Below are 20645 nucleotides of genomic sequence, written 5' to 3'. Positions count from 1 at the left end.
GTTTTAAGCATTAAAATCACATTGTTTACAAATATAAATAATAGATTTTAAATGATTTTTGCATGAAAATTTATTTACTTTTAAACTTTTAGAACTCATGGCATCGAGAGACAATAAATAAAAAATTTTAATTTTTTAAATAGATAATATTAATAATCTTTTATTGAAACTATATTTTACGAAGTTTTAGTAATATTCTGATATTTTATTGTTTGTTTATTTTAGAACAATTTGATCAGTAATTTTATGAAAGTGTGACCAAAAAAATTATCAGTTTTAACAAAATATTATTAATTTGTTATTATAGAGAATTTTTGATTTTTTGTGATGCAATTTCATCAAGAATTTATAATTTTAGTTAATTTTTGTTACTTTTTAAAATAGTGTTAATAATTTTTCTTGAATTTTATTATATTTTCATTGTATTTTCAATGAAATACAATGTTACCTGTTTTTAATTAAACAGAAAAAATGATCTTTCGCGGAATATCAATAATTAAGATTTTGATAAACATTTAATAAAACATTTAATAAAATGTTATTGAAATTTTAGTACAATTTTACTTAAAAAAATTAATTTTTTGCTGAAATATTTTAATACATTTTATATTCTATTTTTATTTCTGCATTCTCAAATGTTATCTGTTTTTTATTGATCGCAGAAAAAGGTTTTTTTTTTTTAAATATAATTAAAATTTTGCTAAGTATTTATTAAAATTTAATCAAAATTTTGTAAAAATTTTTTTACTCTGAATTTATCCATATGTCCATTTATTTATTCATTTATTTATTTATCATATACCCAATTAATCCATTCTTTCACTTTTTCCTCCCTTATACACACACACACACAAACATAATCCATGAAAACGCGTGCGTGCGCAGCAGATAAAAAAGAAAAGAATAGTGCAAAGGAAGAAGGGAAGAAGAAGAGGAAGCAAAATGTGAGGGAGGAGGGAGGTGAAAGGGGGAGGAAGAGATGATTTTATGCCTAATTGTTATTAGCAATTACAAGTATTTGGTTTTAGGACACAAGATTCAAAGTTAGAATGCGAATTTTGTAGTAGCCAATTGTATCATTTATTGATTTTTTAAATCTATACATAGTTACGAGATGTTTTTTAATGATTATAATTTATTTATGTTTTGAGATAAAAGCTACATTGATTTTTTAATAATATTAAACAAATAAGGATAGAGATATAACTGCACGAATAATTGTGTATTTATTGTTATATCTTTGATTTCAGATGTAGATTTTATGATAAAAAATAAAAATATTCTTTTTTGTATAGTATAAATGTAAATATGGTAAGAGAAAACGATTGGATGTGATCGAACGAATGTATCTGATTATCATCAGACTTTTGTATGTATGTGCATAAGAATTTTTGCATGTAACATTGATATATGGACACAGAGAGGAAATTAGTACGTAAAAGTGACGATAAAGACAAACGTTGTTGAATTATTTAAATTCAGACATCTGAAAATAAATTTTAAGAGAGACATTGATACAATCGATATAACAATATAAGACATTGCAATATTTTTTTTATATAATTGACAGAAGAGAAATAGAGAGAATGTGCTTAGTTAATAAATAATTAACATAAATATTAAGATTTTTACACAATATTGATTAATAAGATTAGTGAGCAATTGTAAGAATTATTTTAGGTTAATTAAACTTTACGAATTCAGTACTTGTGACTTGTTCCTTACATTTATTACTCAAAATATGTATAAGATGCCTTTGTCCGACTGTGTAGCTTTTAAACTGAGAGGAAAGAGAGAAAGACTGTCTTTGAAAAGTTCAGAGAAATGATGTTAGATAAATTAAATTGCCTTAATAAAATCATGGAGATTGTTAAATTGTTTTTTATTTAACCATTTTTCAGTACTTTTATTGCTACTTTTAGAAAAGTAGCATTCTGTCAAATGAGATCGGAGTGATACATAGAGATGTGGTTGAAGGATATTATAAAAATAAAATAAAATATTAAAATGTTATTTTTCTATGTAACTAAATCATTGTAATGCATGGAAATTCTAATAGCATGAGAATTATTCTAGTTAATAAAATTTACATATCTTTCGAAATAAGTAATCCTTTCAAACTCTTTAAATAAATATGCAGATTTAATAAAAGTGATAAAGAATGATATATGCATATTAAAAGAGTATTTTATAAAGTTTATAGCTTGCGATTTCTTTCTTGGTAGTTATTAATAGTGTCTATATTATTTTCGTTCTTTCAATCCTGATTTTCCGTAGCTTTTTATTTGAAATTTTATTGTGACATAGATTGTGAATGTTTGTTGAAACACACATCCGTAACCACAATCTTCCACACACATACACGCATGCGCGTGCGTGTATGTGTACATATATATGTGTGTGTCTTCTTTTTTCTTTATTTTACTTCTACGATGGTTTTCTTATTTTTATTTGATAAATTTGTTTTCTAACGCTTGTTTTCTTCTTGGTTTTAGATTTTAGTATTCTTGTCTTCAAATATGCAAATAAATAAAAAACATAACTTCTAAATCAGAAATATTAACGATAATGTACCGAATACTCAGTAAATGATGTGAGAAAGTAATTTTAGATTGCGTTATGGTAGAAAAATTTTAATAAAATTTTGATGAAATTTAGTGAATATGCAATTATAATTTTAATATATTATTTAAATATTGTGTTTAATGAGAAATAATTGACATTTTAATGAGAATTTGATGAAAATGTAAGTGACATTTCAACGAAAAATATCTACCACTTTAAAATATATCTATACCAGTTTAAAAAAGCAAAGAAAATTTATTCAAATAATAACAAATTTTTTATGAATGTGCAGTGAAAAACTTGAATTTCAATAATTTGTTATTGTTGATTTATTAATTAATTTATTATAAAATTTTATTGAAATTTTGATGAAATTATTTGGTAAAAAATGTCAAAATATAAACATATCTGAATATTTGAAATAGATAATAAGTTGATAATTGCTTATTTAACGTTAAAATAATTTTTATTAATTTGTGTACAATTTTACGAACAAGCATTTTGAAAAGTTGTTAATATCAAATGTTATTGATAAGTATCACATTTTTAAAAAGAAATTATAATGTTATATATTATAATATATATATTAAATTGTGATTGTGAATTTTGAAAAATACTAATATTTATATGTAAGTTCCAATTATAGGTCAATATAATTAATTAAATGTTACTGTACATTTTTAATGCATGCTATATGTTTGGTGTATTAAATACAATCTATACAAACTGTAAGAGTATCGTAATTTTAAATAGTAACTTTATGTTTTTTTTTTAAATAGGCAGTGTTTGAGAAAATAATTTTATATTATTACAATTACAAAAAATTAAAGAATGCAAAAACAATTGAATTAATACATATGTATTTGTAAAATATATTTTGCAAATTTGATCTATAATTGGGCTTGTCACCTTATAATTCAAAAGTATATATCAATCGTATACGACAAACTTTATATATAAAGTCATAAGATCATAATAGTATATAATCATAATCGTTGTTTGGATTTATATTATGTTTTTATTTTTTAATTGTGTGCGTGCGTGCGTGTAGAGTACCGTTTTCTGCATTTGGAGTCTTAGATATCTGAAATATGATACTTTATGCTTTAAACTTTAAAAGATACTTTATACTTTAACCCCTTGAGTGTTAATGATAAAAAAATCCGCTAAAACTAGCCAAAAGCGTTTCATGACGGAAAAATCCGTATATTTTATAACATCAATAAATCATTTTTTCAGTGCACCAATTGAACTGATAATGCATACTTGAATGTTTTTGAGGTCGCTTAATATTAGTTTTAAATCAAAATTCCAACATTCAAAATGGCTGACCTAATATGGTGGACTGTATGTTCGAAAATTTCGACCATTTTCGCCTCCTGTATGAACTTTTTTGTGTGACAAATTCCTTTATAATTAAGGGTTTTTGAGGTCGCTGATTAAAAAATTGATATTAGGTTTTGAAAATTGAAGATCACGGACCCAATATGACAATAATTTTTTGACCTCAAAAAACCTTTAATTTCAAAGTTCTTTAAGTTCTCTCTCATAAAAATCATGCACAGACAGTGAAAAAGGAAATTTTCGAATATTCGGGCAGCCATATTGGGTCAATTATTTTGAATTTTGCAATTTTGACCTTAAATTTTTGATCAACACCCTAACAAACCCCAGAAAAGTGACTTACTCTATATTTCTAAGTTTATGTCACTGATAGCATTCTTGACACAAGCGTTTTTCTTTAACAATCGCCAGTATATACTGCGCGCTGATAGATTTGCTAGTTTTGAAGGGCAATTTTTTGTCGAAATATGTAATATTATAAATTAAATTGATTAGTAATTTAATACCTTTTGTGCGTGATGCTAACAAGCATCTATAAGATTTTTCCCTTATTTAAATCATAAACAAAATGATAAAGAAATTATTGTGAAAAATAATCTTAGGATTTGAACATGGATCTCCCAGCATTTCGTGCGGACGTTTTTATCGTTTTTTCTGGGATTTAGATAAGAAAAATATCTTATAGACGCTTGTTAGTATCAAAAGGTTTTAAATTACTAGTCAATTTAATTTGTAATATTATGTTTCGGTGAAAAACTGTTTCAAGATTGGCGATTTATCGGCGCATAGTATATGGTGAGGATGATTGTAAATTTAAACGATTAATTATACACGCGAACATTTAGTGTTGGCTCGTAGCGGCAATATTATATATATATATATATATATATATATATATATGTATATATTTCTGATTTTAAGTTATTCGAGTCAGTAATAAGAATTTTTTACTGCCAAAAGCTACTATAGTGGTTACTTGTTTCTTATTTGATTAAAATTAAATTTCATAAATTCGCAAAAGTAGTTGTGAAGTTTAGTTTTCCAGATAGTTAAATAGAGTTGATTAACATGTTCTAATAGATTTTTAATTGTATTTAATTGTTTACTTATAATTATTTATAACAAGTTAAAGTTGAAAAAGCGGTTTTTTTTGTAATAAAATTGGTATCTCGGAAATGAGTTAATACAGAGATCTAAAATTTTTACCAAATATTTTTCTAATGATGTAAAAAAACATGATTTTTGCAGAATTTTTTGCAAATCAGATTTTTGTTTATAAACAATTAATTATGCAAATAATTGTCTAAAATTGAAGTTCTTGTGTATATGAGCATTTTTTAAGTTTTTTTTTATTAAGTATCTACATGTTCTGATGATATTAATATTTTTTGCTGAGAATATAATGTTTTTTAAAACCATAAAAAAAGAGCTTCTATTTCCTCACGTTTACGTTGTGAGCTTTGGGCATGCTAAGAGGAAGTAACGTTTGTCAGGCAACCATGTTGTAACTGTTATTCTTAATCTTTATTATTCAATCTTGAATGTGTAACAGAGCCCAGAAAAATGGATTTACTGTGCAAAATGTCCAAATTTTACTAATTTACTAGCTGATAGCGGCAATGTTGGATTTGCCATATTGAATTTGCAGATTTGGAATCAGCGATCCAAAAAACATAGGTATACAAAATTTCAGAAAGATCCGCCACAAAAAAACATAATTTGGCAGTGAAAAGGTTAAAGTAAATATATTACGCTATATTTTAATTAAATATTTTGATTTGCAATTATTTTGTACTATTTTTAATACAATCCAAACGAAAACCGATTATTGTTAGCATTTTTCATCTTTAAATATTGTAAAAAGTTATTGTATTTTATTGTTAAAATATATTATATTATATTATTAAATTTTGATTTTGGAACGTTTTCAAGATATTCATGTTTTGTTACAAGATCTCAGTGAACCTAGCACTGTCACCACTAAAAAAAGTTTGGTGGAAACATTATTTTCTGCTAATTATCTGCTAATTTATTGTTTTTATCCTGAATTTTTTACTCCTACTTGACTTTAGTATCAAAATAATTGTCTATTCATCTGCTTTTGATCTCGAATTTTTTCCTCAATATTTAAGTGTGAAAACCAATTGTTAAGATGGTGGTGCTGATGCGCATACAAGAGTAAAGTACCTTAAAAAATTAATTGCTATAGCGACTTTAGTATCAAAATGATTATCTATTTATCCGTTCTTAAAATATTCTGGTCTTGAATTTTTTGTCTACGCGTCAGCACTCCTACCTTAACAATTGCATTTGACAAGTTAAATATTGAGTAAAAATTTTGAGACCAGGATATTTTAAGAGCAGATAAATAGACAATCATTTTGATATCAACGTCGATGCAGCAACTAATTTTTTTAAGGTACTTTAATTTTGTTTGCGCGTCAGCACCGCCACCTTAACAATTGAGTTTGACAAGTAAAAAAAAACTAAGTCAGTTTGCTGTCAGAGAACTGTGTTTCAAGATCGACAATCAGTGCGGAGATTGCATAAACTAAAAATTGTAAAATTAACACAAAAATTTTATTAAATACCGATTTGTATTGATCGTAAAATTCTTCTCCGCTTATTTATGTTAATTTTTATATTTTGAGCGATATAATGTGGAAAAAGATTAAGGTTTACATTTAAGTGAGTGAAATACGTGCACTAGAGATTCTATAATAAAAGTCTCGTCATAAAACACTTCTGTGGCAAAATTCTGTGAGAAAGAAGGAAATCTTTACTATATTTTTCTTTAATCTTTTTCTGACGCGTTCGTGCATGCTCATTGGTTACGATGGTTTATGATGCTACGAAACATACAATGTTTCACAGTGTCGTAATATATGTATACAAGATTCTTATATACATATATTATTTTATATATTACTTTATATACTATAAAAAGATTATAATACAAAGTTCTAAACGTTTATTTATTATTAGTGTTACTGAAATATAATATTTAGTAGTAAAATTAGTAGATATGATTTAAATATGAGCGGAGTTGTTAGATTTCAAAAATTAATTAAATACTGGATATTAAATGCGAGATTTTTATGAGAATTTTAGTGTGTGCTCTGGTATCACATAGGCAAGGGTGCTTATTCGTTAATTTTATTCTCTATTTATCGGACTTAATTTTGTTAAAAGAAAAAGCTTTTTCTAGCATAACGTATTATCTAATATTCCAAATGCAGGAATTCTGAGATACCTTTTGCGCGCGCGCGCGCGTGTGTGTGTGTGTGTGGTTAGTAGTGGCAATTCTTACAATTTTGCAAATATTGTATCAAATTCGAGTGAGTCTTATATGCTTTTTGTATGATTTTTTAAATATATAGCTGGCTTGACAGAGGTGATTATCTACAGTTCACCGGATGACAAAAAGAAGAATAGGGGTTTTTGTTTCTTGGAGTACGAATCTCACAAAGCAGCTTCTTTAGCCAAGAGAAGGCTGAGTACCGGACGTATCAAAGTTTGGGGATGTGATATTATTGTCGATTGGGCGGATCCTCAAGAGGAGCCAGATGAACAAACCATGTCTAAAGTAAATGACTTATCCAATCGAATTTAATCAAAGACTTCTACAAACAAAATGAGTCCAAGAAGTTACATTTGTATGAAACAAAAAATTTTTAACCCTTTGTCGTCACATGGGATCTAGTGAATCCCAAAAAGAGTTTAACGCTCGGTATCTAAGTCATCTATTTCGAAATTTAGACCTTGCGCGTCATCTACGTGTAGTTCAACGTTTCCTCTATGTGTCTTGATATAGAGGAGACTTATGCCACGTGTAAACAAACGTGGCATAACCTAATGTGCTAGTGTGTTTGATGCACCTAAACGCACAATATCAATTTTGATTGGGGGTTTTCCCTAGTGACCAAGTCGATTATTTAAGTAAAAATTTTTATAATTGTATCTTGGTCATTTTTGTGCTTTAACATCATCATTGCAATACAAGTTATAAGTATATGTTTACAGTCATTATTTTTTTTTTTTATTAAGTATACGCATATATATATATATATATATATATATATATATATATATATATATATATATCGAGCATTTCATGTCAAGCAAGCTACTCCATTTTTGTCAGGTTGGGACACTTTTTTTTACCTAACACGGTTTGAAATTTTCCTTGACATCTCTACTTTATTGCTTAAAAATTTCAAGTTGTAATCTTAACGGATTCAAAGGGCGCTTCGAACTTTCTCGAGATTCAGAGCATAGGCTCTATTCTTCCAGACATATCTAGGTGATATCAAGAAGCTAATCTAACAAGCTTGGAAATTAAGAATTCGAGATGTAAGGGTTTAAACTTTACTTAAAATATTCTTTATAATTTAAAAATGTTTTTACTTAAAAAAAATGTTTTTAAGTTTTTAATTACTTTAAATTTTTTAATTTTTTTTTGCTATGTAAATAGGGCATTTTAGTTTTTGAAAATCTGACGGATTTATAATTGGAAATCCAGAAAATCCCTTTATACTGATTTTTGTGGAATTTTGAAATTTTTCAATTTTTTGTTTGCCATATTGGACCGGCCATTTTGTACACATATACAGATCGATCGTTATGTTTACGCTGCAATCAGTTTTGGTAGTCATACATCATGTTGCTTATCGTGCGAAATTTCTTCCCATCAGTAGAAACTGGAAAAATCGATATCAAATAATATGATAAACAGGTCAATATATCGAGCCAAGACAAATTATCCTAATACAATATAATTTATTAAATAAAAAATATAATTATAAACGCGACTAAAAAAAATTGTGTTAAAAAATGTTAAACTAATTTTGAAACATTTTGATCCTTCATAGTCCTCTCAGTTGTAACAAATTACCAATATTTATGACTTGAACTTAAACATGAGTGAAAAAACGCAAACAAAAATATAATTAAACACTTAAAAAATGATGTCCTTTGAACAACCATAAAACGCATATCGTCTATAAAAATGTGTCATAACAAATAAAAACGTGAACGAATAAATAATACAATCAAATGAATAATAAAATTTTTCCGCAAATCGGTTTTCATATTAAATGGACAGAATAGATAGTCAAAAAGTCTTGTCGAGAAATCTAAAAGATCAAAACCGATGGAATACGTGTAATTATTATGAATAACAAACTAATATGTGTATTGTAAAAAAACCATAAACTTACATATGTTGATCCCAGACAATATTAAAACGAGCAACAAACACGTAGAATATTCGACAAAGCGTTAAAACAAGTGTAACGTTCGGTAGTCAGAGGCAGAATCACAATTTTATCTAACCTTTGAGTTGTAGCCGCCATGTTGATTTCACTATTTGGAATTTCATGTAGCACATATTTATATTCAGTATCACGATCCCAGGCGCTTTTCAACATTGAATGTTACTCATTTTTGGGAAATATCGGTCAATACGTCTCAAAGAATAGAGCCCATGTTCCAAATCTTGAGAAAGATTAAAGTGCCATTTTTGAATCGTTGAGATTACGACTTGAAATATTACGGCAATAAAATAGAAATGTCGAGGAAAATTTTAAGCCGTGTTAGGTAAAAAAAAAAGTGTCCGACCTAACAAAAATAGAGTAGCTCACTTGACATGCAATGCTTGAGATATATATACAGGGTGTCCCAGTGGGTCAATACTCGTAAAAAAATTATATATATATATATATATATATATATATATATATATATATATATGGATATGTGTATATATATATGGATGTATATTTGTAATATATATATTATAAAAAATTTATGTTAACAAATTATCTTAGAATTTTTTGTAAAAAGGCTTTAATTTGCAAAAAAAATTGTTAGCACTAATTATAATTAAATTTATATTAATGATGATGAAACATAATACAACATATATTGATTTACACAAAATATTGTATGTTTTATTATGTTTTATCATCATTAATATAAATTTAATTATAATTAGTGCTAACAATTTTTTTGGCAAAATAAAGTCTTTACAAAAAATTCAATAATATATTTTTCCGATGCCCTGTTTTTTTATAAAATTTTAATATGTTTATCTTTTTGGGGTCTTAGAATTCTTTGTTAAATAACACGTTTTATCATGCTAAATTTTTATTGAAAAATATTAAAAATTGAAAAAATTAAGACTTTTTAAGTGAAAAAAGGTAATTTTTTGTAAGTTTTTTTTTGCAAATTTTTACATTTGCCACTAGACAATATTTTAGATCATTGTTTTAATTTATTCAATTTTTTTGTCAAAATCATGAAAACTCAAAATGACAGGTAAAAACGTTGGCTGAAGTCTGTCACACTTTAGTGTGACCATCACAGAACTGTGTGGAAGTGCGACAACGAAGGGTTACTTGTTTACTGTAAATATGGCAATTTTTCTCTTTATATATTTAATAGATATAAGAATAAAGTTATAGGACGGAATTTATAAACCAATCTTTAGTTAAGAATCGTCTTAAGTCTAGCCATAAGCAGACTTACGACTTACTTAACCAATGAAATAATAGTATTGATGTCTCAAAATCGTATTTAAGATGAATCTTTAATAAGATCAAAATCGGTCGGTGAATTCCGTCCATAGATTTTAATTGATACTTTGAGGATTAAAAAAAAAATTAAAAACTTCTGGACTTATATGTTTTTGTAGGAACTTTTACATTTATTACCTATTTATTTTTTAATATATTATTGTAATATATTATTTATTGTATACTTTTAATAATGTATATATAATGTATTAATAATAAAAATATAAAAAAGGATGTTATTTAAAAATTATGAAGCAGGGAATTTTTTATTGTTTACAAATTTTACAAATTGCTGTTGACATAACATTCTTTTAAAAGACAATGTTAGAAATTGTCGATTTTCGGCCCCACTTGCAAACGAATAAAACCTGTTTTATACAATTTTTAGACTCATATACAATGCGAAAATACAACTGAGAAAGCAGGAAACTCCGGAGAAAACTTTTGCCAAGCAAATTTGTATGTCAAAAATGACTTTACACGATACTGATTTCATGAGTCTAATGCCCATTGTGACACGCCCAGTTTATTCATTTATTTATTTATTTACTTGTTTTATGATCGAAGAGTTTATATAGTTTTCAAATCAGTTTTTGTATTCTTATGCTATTGGTAACTTAAGTACTGATCTTAATTGTTTCTTAATTGTTTATGATCAAATAATCGTCAGTGCAAGTAAGATGTTACTGTCACCATCACATGAGCGTTTTTTTTTGTGAATTATTTTCTAAACTTTTTATTTCAATTTTTCTTCAATATAGATTTAAAATAATGAAAATTCTAGAATAAATAAAAAAATCAGAATTTAATATTTTAATGACAATTTCTTTGTAATGTTAAATTACTTATATAAAATATAAAAATGTATTAAATTACTTATATAAATATAAAAATGTATTACTTATAAATGTAATAATCATTAGGAAAAGAAAAATTTTGTACTAATTTGATGGAAGATATGGCCTAGTATACTTGTTATACGGATGCGTCACGCGCGCGATCGATAGTTTGACAGCTCGGCCGCCGAACTTTGAGCGGTAGTGGGGAGATAGTAGGCGTCGCCTTGTTAGAAATCTGGCTGAAGAAGGCAATTAATTCCGAGCGTTGAACTACACTGTGTACATTTTGTTGGATTCCATTTGAATTACATTTGGATATATTTTAGATTCCATCCAACAAAAATAATTTGACAAATGTTAATAAGAATAATTATTATATCTCATATTCATTAAATTTTCTAAATGTTTTGCTCTAACTCCACCGTCTCTATCAGAGTTTAAAACGTGTTTTAGAACTCAAGATTGATGAAATTGATTATATGATTATAGAAAGTATTCAAACAAGGAATAAGCAAAGAAAAGCTGAGATGTCGGTGACAGTCGCATCGTACTTGCGCTGGTGCGTATATTAACAATTAAGCATGCAGTTAGTGCTTGGATAAGTTACCAATGGCATACAAAAACTGATCTGTAAACTATGTAAATAACTTTTTTGGTCATAAAACAAGTAAATAAGTAAATAAATAAATAAACTGGGCGTATTTTAATGGGCGTGAAATTAGGATCCTGCCAAGTCATTTTTGACATACAAATTTGCTTGGCAACAGTTTCGCAGGATTTCCCGCTTTCTGTTTTTGAGCTGTATGTATATGGGTCTAAATTTTGCATTGCATATGGGTCTAAAAATCATATAGAATAGGTTTTATCCATTTGCAAATTGGCAAAAATCAACGCTTTCTAACATTGTCCTTTATTTTGTATAAATATGGTAATTTTTTTATTCGACATATTTTATATTTAAAAACAAAGTTTAAGATTTTTAATTAATGTTTAGAGTATTTATTGAAAAGAAAAATTAAAACGTCTTTGAATTTTATTGTTGCGAAAATTTTATATTTGCTATTTATTAATATTTATATTCTATTTATGTTTATATTTTATATTTATATTTTATTTATTTTTGCTGGAAAATAATTTTTTATGATAACCCAGGATTTTATAATCCTAGCTTACCATTATCGGAGTACAACGTATTCAATGCAATTTTTTACATTGGTGTAATTTATACAAAGAATAAGAATTAGTATTGTTAAAAACATTTATTTAAAATTTTATTAAAACTAATTTAAAGTTGTTAATATTGATTACAGCAACATTTAACTGATGCACAATTTTACATCACACATCTCATCTATCTTATCGACACCAGTGTAAAATTGAATCAGAGAATAACATAGTTCAGTTAAAATTTTAATACATTTGTATAATGACAAAATGATAATCTAAGAATATTTAGCATAAAAATTTTATATATTTCAAATATTTTTAATATAAATTTGTATTAATGTAACCTCAACATAACTTTACACTACATCACTTGATGCAAGTCAGCGCAAGCTACTGGCGATGCACGTAACCCATAATTTATAACTAAAGACCATAAAAGCCATCTAGTGTTGATTTCATGTACTCAACAAAGGGTAACGACGACGTATTTTAAATGAAAAATTTTTATTTTGGATTTTGCGTTACGATATCTCCGCTCGTGGAGCACGTAGTGAAAAAATAAAACAGTTTTTTATGTAAATTAAACTCAAGCTTTCGATTGAGCCTAGTTAGAACATGATCGGTTCAACCGTTATTGAGATCTAATAATCTCAGGTGCTCACAAGTTGTTCTCTCGCGTAAACACGGGCGTTTTGCACCGCGCGTTTACTTGGCGCGAGACACTACTGTGTCTTGTGATATTATATACAAGGTGATTTAAAACGATCCAGGTGTCCTTGCAATGACATATTCCTGAGTTAATTCTGAGACGATTATTTCTTTACGAAAATTTCATTCAAAGCTTAATAATAATAATATCGGGGGCGGTCTTCCTACAAAGCCCACTTTGGCACTCAGACCGGATCCATTGTGCCTCCCTGTTATCAGTTGCTCTAGCGGGGCCCCGCTTCTTTCCAGAAGCGGAGCAGATTCCCCATCGGCAGCTGCCTCACCTGGCTTGGTTCCAGAAACCCTGACCTCAGCAGGCCTGTTCTTGGTCCGACCAATGCTGGGCAGTCCCCAAGAATGTGGAGGCTAGTTTCCTCCTCTTCACCACACAACCTGCAGTCGGGCGTATCGCTACGACCCAATTTATGCAGGTGGTAATTAAGGTCGCCATGGCCCGTGAGCAGTTGTGTCGCGAGCCTGGCGTCCCTCCTACCTAGAGATCTTATGCTCCTGGTCAGGTCCCTGCTGGGGTACTCCCCCAGCAGGTCCCTAGCCGTCCCTAGAGTATTAATTAATCAGCAGTGGAATGTAGATTTGTTGGCGTTTGAGTGTGTGTAAATCTGTGAAACATTGATACGTGATACATTTTGTAAAAGACAACAATTTTCTGACTGATTACTGTAATTGCGTAATCTGTAATTACTGTAATTTAATTGTTTCTTAATAAAAATAAGCCACAAAATTATTACTCGGTAATTATTAATAGTAATAACCGATAGATTTTATAAATCACTCGACCAAGTGCGTGAATAAATTCGATGCGTAGTGTGTGACAAGAAAGGAAAAACGACTTATTGATTTTACATGTAAAGTGTTATGTGTAAAGTGTGTTTGTTCATTCCCGGATAAATTATTTCTTCATCAAGCAGTATGAAGACATGGAACTTGTAATTACCCGTGTAGGATGGTGAGTGCGTCGTCCCTGCTTTCTGTATGCCTTCCGTGATTCGATAACTTTTATTTAATAATTCAAAAAGTAAGCTTTGGATAAAATTTTCATAAAGAAAAAATTGTCTCAGATTTAACTCAGGAATATATCTTTGCAAGGACACCTAGGTCGTTCTGAATCAAACTGTATATGAATATATGTATATATATACATGTATATTTTAATGTTATAATATATTACATGATATAATGTGCTTTGAACATCTGGATTAAAAAGTTCAAAAAAATTTTATACATACAGTCGACTTTTTTACGACATTTCCGGTCTGAAAAATCTCTGATTCTACGACAAAAAGAGAGGTTTCCATTCTACTTTCCAAAGTCAAATACTCGATTGGAATTGATCGATTTCCTTATGTTAACGTTTTACGTTTCTACGAACTTTTGAGAAGTGAAAATACGATTCTTTTTCCGTGGTCGTAGCATGAGAGGTTTTTTGTCATAGGATGAGAGATTACGTGGGATAAGAGGATCGTAGGATGAGAGATCTGACTGTATATACAATAATGTATAAGTAATGATTTATGTTTAGATTGTAGAGGTTTTTACATTATTTTTAACGTGAGATTCGCGAAAATTTAAAAGAGAGAGAGGGATCGTTGTGTATCTCCGCTTGTGTACCTGCTGTTTCGTACTCTTTTATTTTTTATTGAACGTTATCTAAATTCCAGATAGTATAAAATAATTAAAAAATTTTTTGTTTTAAGTAGTCATTTTTGTAAAATTTTTTAATTCATTTGCTTATTAAATAATTCTAATTACTTAAAAATAAAAAGTTTTTTTATTTATATCTAACATCAAAATATTGATAAAAAATAGATTTAAAAAATATTTTTTTAATTTAAGAAGCATTGCAGTTTACCGGGTTATCGAAAAGATAATTAAAAATGGTTGTAGTAAATTAGGGTTGAAAATAGACTTATTTAGTTTTTATGAATCCTTCAATTATTGGCCGGAATATACTACTCTTTGATTCTTATTTTGGTTTAACAAATTATTGTAAAATTATTTCAGGTGCGTGTACTTTACGTACGAAATTTGACACAAGATTGCTCTGAGGAGAAGTTGAAGGAAAGTTTTGAACAATATGGCAAAATTGAGCGAGTAAAAAAGATCAAGGATTATGCCTTTATACACTTTGAAGATAGAGATAATGCTGTTAAGGTGAGAAATTTTGAATTGCATTTGACATAAGGCCTCTGCAAAGTAAATTGAAATTGAAAATGTATTGATATTGAATTTACACTATAAATCTTATGCGCGCGGCTTATGTGTGTGGCTTTTGAGTGAATGGACCTTAATTTCTGAGAAAATTGCATCTAAATGTCTGGATTTTCGGCCGATAGATAAGTACAATAGGAAACCACTTCTTTACATAAAACGCGGTGGCCGCGGTGCTAAGTGTCATATCTGCTGTTTTGTTGCTATCCGTGCGAATTGGGTTGGAGACCAGTTGTAACAAATTTTTTTTAGTCTGTTCTAATTAAATTTATTTTCTCTATTCTTCAAAATAAAAACTTGCGGTTTTAGCAAATTTCTATAATGTTATTAAATATAGTAAAAAATAACAATACATTTTTTATTTATTATAAAATTTTGACATTCTTGTACAATGTCGCGTTATTTTTTAATTTTGCTATGTATCAAGCAATTATTTTATATATTTTTAGTTATTCTTTGCTTTTTTTAAAATTGCGTTTTCCACCTAACGTACATAACGAAAAATGTATTTGCGATACGCGAGTTGCACTTCTAATATGTTCATGGTGCGAGAAACATTTATGTTTCCAATGTTTTTATGTAAATTTTCACTTACAACATTGTACAAGAATGTCAAAATTTTATAATAAATAACAAATGTATTATTTTTTATTATATTTATTAACATTATAGAAATGTATTAAAACCAAAAAGTTTTTTTTTAAGTATAAAGAAAATTAATTTAAATGGGATACAAACTAAAAAAAATTTGTCACAACTGGTCTTAAACAAAACCAGTTTACACAGATAGCAATAACAGAAGCGCACACTTGGCACCCGCGGCTACCGTGTTTCATGCCAAAAAGTGGCTTTTTATTTTATTTACTTTACCGGCCGAAAATGTACATATTTAGATTAGCAATTTTTTCAGAAACTAAGGCCCATTCACCCAAAAGCCAAAAGACGGTTTTTGTTTTTTTACCTCCCCTTTTGAATGTACTATGGCTCATTCGAAAGTAGAGTTAGCAGATGGCGGTATCCCTTATTAGAGTAAAAAAAATAAGCTACATAAAAATCTTTAATTTTTGTCATTATTTTAGTATTCTTTTTATTAGAATATACATTTCAATTTCTTATTGAAATAATTTTTGATCCATATGAATTTTCCGTCAAACTTTTTGTATTGCTTTAAGATGCAATGTAGAACAATCTTATGAAACTCTTAAAACTAAAAATAAAATAATCTAAAAATTTTTTGTGAAAAAATTTAAAAAATTTGTGTAATACATCTTTAACAATCAGTCTTTAATAAAAGGATTAATTTTACATATGTACATATTTTTTTAAGGCAATGAATGAATTGAATGGTAAAGAAATGGGTGGATCTCATATAGAAGTTTCATTGGCAAAACCACCATCCGATAAGAAGAAGAAGGAAGAAATGCTACGCGCCAGAGAAAGACGAATGATGCAAATGTTACAGGGTAGAGGCGGGTAAGTTGTGTTGACATATATTTTAATTTTTCTGCAGCGCTTCTGGAATGGATTGATTTTTACTTAAGCTTCAGTTTATAGTATAATTTTTGTTATTGAAATTTTGATATTTTTAAAGTAACACATTAATAAGGTTTTGTTTACATTAATTTAGTATTAATTTAGTTTCCTGATATCTTGCAATCTATAAAGTGAAATAGTACATTGTTTGACAAAAGGGGAAAGTCGAAACGCCCATGTTGCACATACATAGTACTTTTTGTTACCAGTGCATCAAAGTGTGATTCTCAAGTGTCTCTGAATTAGTGCAAACTGATAGGTTAGCCAAAGTTAGGTTTGCAAAAGCAACAAAGTGTTGGTAATTCTATGAGAGTTATCCGTAGATATATAGATAGAGCATCATCTAACTTTGTGGGTACCGAGATAAATGGGCAAAGGGAGCAATTTTTTCTTCCTCACGCATGCGCAATCGATTTTTTTCGGCGGATTGTCATTGCCTGATTAGCCATCTGCTGGAGATATTTTTAGATAATCTTGGTAGCTATCTTGAGACATGGGTTTAAGGCAAAAGTGGGACTATGCTCTATCTATATATATCTATGGAGTTATCGCATGCGTATCGCGAGATGCGCATGCGCGTGCAATAACGAAGGTTATAGACTTACTAGAATAGACTGCTTATGAGGAGAAAAAACGGTAATGGGGGTATCCGTTACTGAGAAAAGGATAACTGTCGTTAACTGGGTTGCTATTTCTTTCTAATGCAGAATAGTGGAGAAGCATAGCGACCAATAACGGTGTCAGAGTATGCGCGCTATGCATACTATGACAATACGCTCACGCTCTGACACCATTATTGGTCGCTATGCTTCCCCACTGTTCTGCATTAGAAAGATATAGCAACCCATCTTAATGACAGTTATTCTTTTCTCAGTGACGGATACCCCCACTATCTTTATGAGCAGTTTATTCTAATAAGTCTATGACGAAGGTAAATATAGGGAAAATCGGGTGCTTATGTAAAAAAGTAATAGAGATAATATTTTTCTTCGTGATTCACGCTATTTATTGGGAGAATAAAAATAGTGAAATAAAGGTTTATTTGCATGAGATAACTAGTATAGTTTATAGGTAATCGGCGACTTTGCGAACGGAAGAGGGACACGAAAAAGACAATTTTTGACTCATTAATAACAACCAAGTATTTAAAAAAATTTTTGATTTTGTGACTAAATTTTTATTCAAAGTAATGCTAATTAAATAGAAAGAATGTGAGTGGCACTTTGGAATTAATTAATTTGCAGCATTATGGTAATATTTTATTACGAATTATGTTGAATAATGTGAAGACATTTATGTAATATTAAGAGACACGGTAATGTCTCACGCCAAGTGAAAGCACAGCGCGAAACAGACTATATTTACGGGAATATGCGACTTGCGAACACCTGAGATTATCAGATCTCAATAATGGTCGAACCGATTAAGTTCTAACTAGGCTTAACTGAAAGTTTGAATTTGATTTGTATAAAAAAACTTTTTATCATTTTTTGCTATGTGTTCTACGAGTGGAGGTATTGCAATGCAAAATCAGAAATCTAAAATTTTCACTTAAGAGACGTTGTTCTATGTCAAGTTCACGCTAATTGGCGCTCGTCTGATCGGTTCTTCGATGCATATCGAGAACGATCAGAGATGCGAACTTGGGATAAGCACTAGTACCATTGGAACACTTCAGAGAGTCAATGCTTATCTAAAATTAATTAATTAATTAATTAAACCTTGAAACATGCATATCTCGAGAACAGTTGGAAATACGAACTTGGGATAAACACTGGTAACAGATATCTTCGGATTAATTAATTAAATCTTAAAACATGTATCTCTTGAGAACGGCTGGAGATGCGAACATGGGATAAGCATTAGTATCATTGGAACACTCCAGAGAGTCAATGCGTATCTAAAATTAATTAATTAAACCTTGAAACCTGCATATCTCGAGAACGGTTGGAAATTCGTATACGCACTGGTAGAAATAGTGTTTCTCGGAGTCCAGCACGGCGATTACCCACACACACAAAGCGCCGTATGTGTTACTGGGCGTGTGGTGAAGTAGAGACGGAGAGGAGCGAAAAAAATGGGATTGTGGCGGTGTTACAGCCTTCATCAAATCCTCATGCTCAAGAAAGATAGAATTATGATGAGTGAGAAGACGTGATACCGATTCGCCGGTGGTCAATATCCGTTTCACTCGCACTCAAGCAAGAAACGTAATTAGTATCGAGTGCGAGTGAAACAGATATTGGACACCGGCGAATTGGTATCACGTCTTCTCACTCATCATAATTCTATCTTTCTTGAGCTTGCGGCATTGGTGAAGGATGCAACACCGGTGCGATCTCTAATTTTTACGCCGAGGGACACCATTTCTGCCGATGCGTGTACTTGAGATAAGCATTTAGTATTATTGAAAGTCTTCAGATTAATTAATTAATTAATTAAATCTTAAAACATGGATATTTCAACAACGGTTAGAAATGCGAATTTGGGATAAGCATTAGTATTATCGGCAGAGAGTCAATGAATATCTAAAATTACCCATAATTATGTAATATTATTTAATACTATATTTTTGCTTTAATTTTGAATTTATAAAACTGTTTTTTTATGTAAGATTTCTTTTACGTAATAACAAATTAAAAATAATTTTAAAATTAATTTTAATTTAAATAAAAATTAATTTAATGTTTCAGAAATATACGGATAAAAATGTATTTTTTAATCCAAATACTAAATGGTTTGTACAGGTTTTTAACAATAAATTGTTATTAATTTAATTAAAAATGTATTTTACATTTAAAAGTACAGTTGATTAATACTTTAAATAACCTAATTTACACGTATATGACGTATCTGACAATATTATTCAGTATTTATTATACAATATCGTTTTGCAATATTTTTTTGTGGTAATGAATTTAATATGATAATGAAGTTTATATTATATTACGACAATATTTATTAATTTTGACCCTGCATAATTGTTTTGGTAATAAAGTTTTGTGGCAACTTAATAATATAGATAGATCGTTTATTCCGTGCTCCCTAAACAGGGGTGACTGGGTGTTTTTATGGGGACCATCAAACCTCTTACAACTTCTTCACTCTCGTTTAAAACATTACATAAATATCTTCAAGTGTACATACAAAACTTATCCCCCCCTTGTGCCCTGGTCATTGTGTGTGCAGCTTTACATCTAATTATCCATCCTTTCTTTAACGTTTCTCTATTACCTTCTTCCTCTAATCCTCTTACTCCCCTCGTCCCTCTCTTCCCCTTCTCTCCCTTCTCTTATTTCTTCCGCCAATCTTTCCTATTTAACCGTCCTTTTCCCTTTATTGCTCCTTTATTCTCCCATCACTCCCCTTCCTGCTCTCTTAATCCATTCCTTTCTTCGTCCCAGCTCCATCTCTTCCCATCCACCCATAATTCCCTATTCACGAACACACATTTCTTCCTCTTGCTCTCTCCCCCCCCTCGCCACCTCCACCATTCTTCTCTCCTCTCTCTTCTACTCTTCTTTTGGCTCTCTCCTCTGCTTTCCTTCTCTTGGTCCTCCTCTGCTCCTCCTCCCGCTTACTTTCTTCCTCTCTTCGTCATTTTCCATTATTCTTCCATTATCTCATCTCTCTCCTTCTGATGTTCCACTTCGCCTTTTCTCTTTCCTTTACCTTCCACTATCTT

At 29.3% G+C, this 20645-nt stretch overlaps 1 protein-coding gene across 20 annotated transcripts in view; it reads left to right on the top strand.

Moving 5' to 3' along the window:
* Positions 1-20645, top strand: part of LOC105832312 (heterogeneous nuclear ribonucleoprotein R) — a 113478-nt gene that overhangs the window by 33284 nt on the left and 59549 nt on the right. For 18 of the 20 annotated variants that reach the window (XR_004964275.1, XR_004964274.1, XR_004964273.1 and 15 more), the window contains 3 exons: positions 7290-7495; positions 15221-15370; positions 16755-16900. Coding sequence is in view for 17 of the 20 variants with exons in the window: in XM_036290684.1 (XP_036146577.1) it covers positions 7290-7495; positions 15221-15370; positions 16755-16900 (502 nt within the window). In the remaining 3 variants the exon portion in view is untranslated. The remainder of the gene's footprint in view (positions 1-7289; positions 7496-15220; positions 15371-16754; positions 16901-20645) is intronic. The other 2 variants (XM_036290678.1, XM_036290677.1) reach the window with 2 other exon arrangements.

The sequence above is a fragment of the Monomorium pharaonis genome, chromosome 8 (assembly GCF_013373865.1).
Source record: "Monomorium pharaonis isolate MP-MQ-018 chromosome 8, ASM1337386v2, whole genome shotgun sequence".
Classification (NCBI taxonomy): Eukaryota; Metazoa; Arthropoda; class Insecta; order Hymenoptera; family Formicidae; genus Monomorium; species Monomorium pharaonis.
The sequence above is the reverse complement of the archived record's forward strand: the minus strand, read 5'-3'. Positions and strand labels throughout refer to the sequence as shown.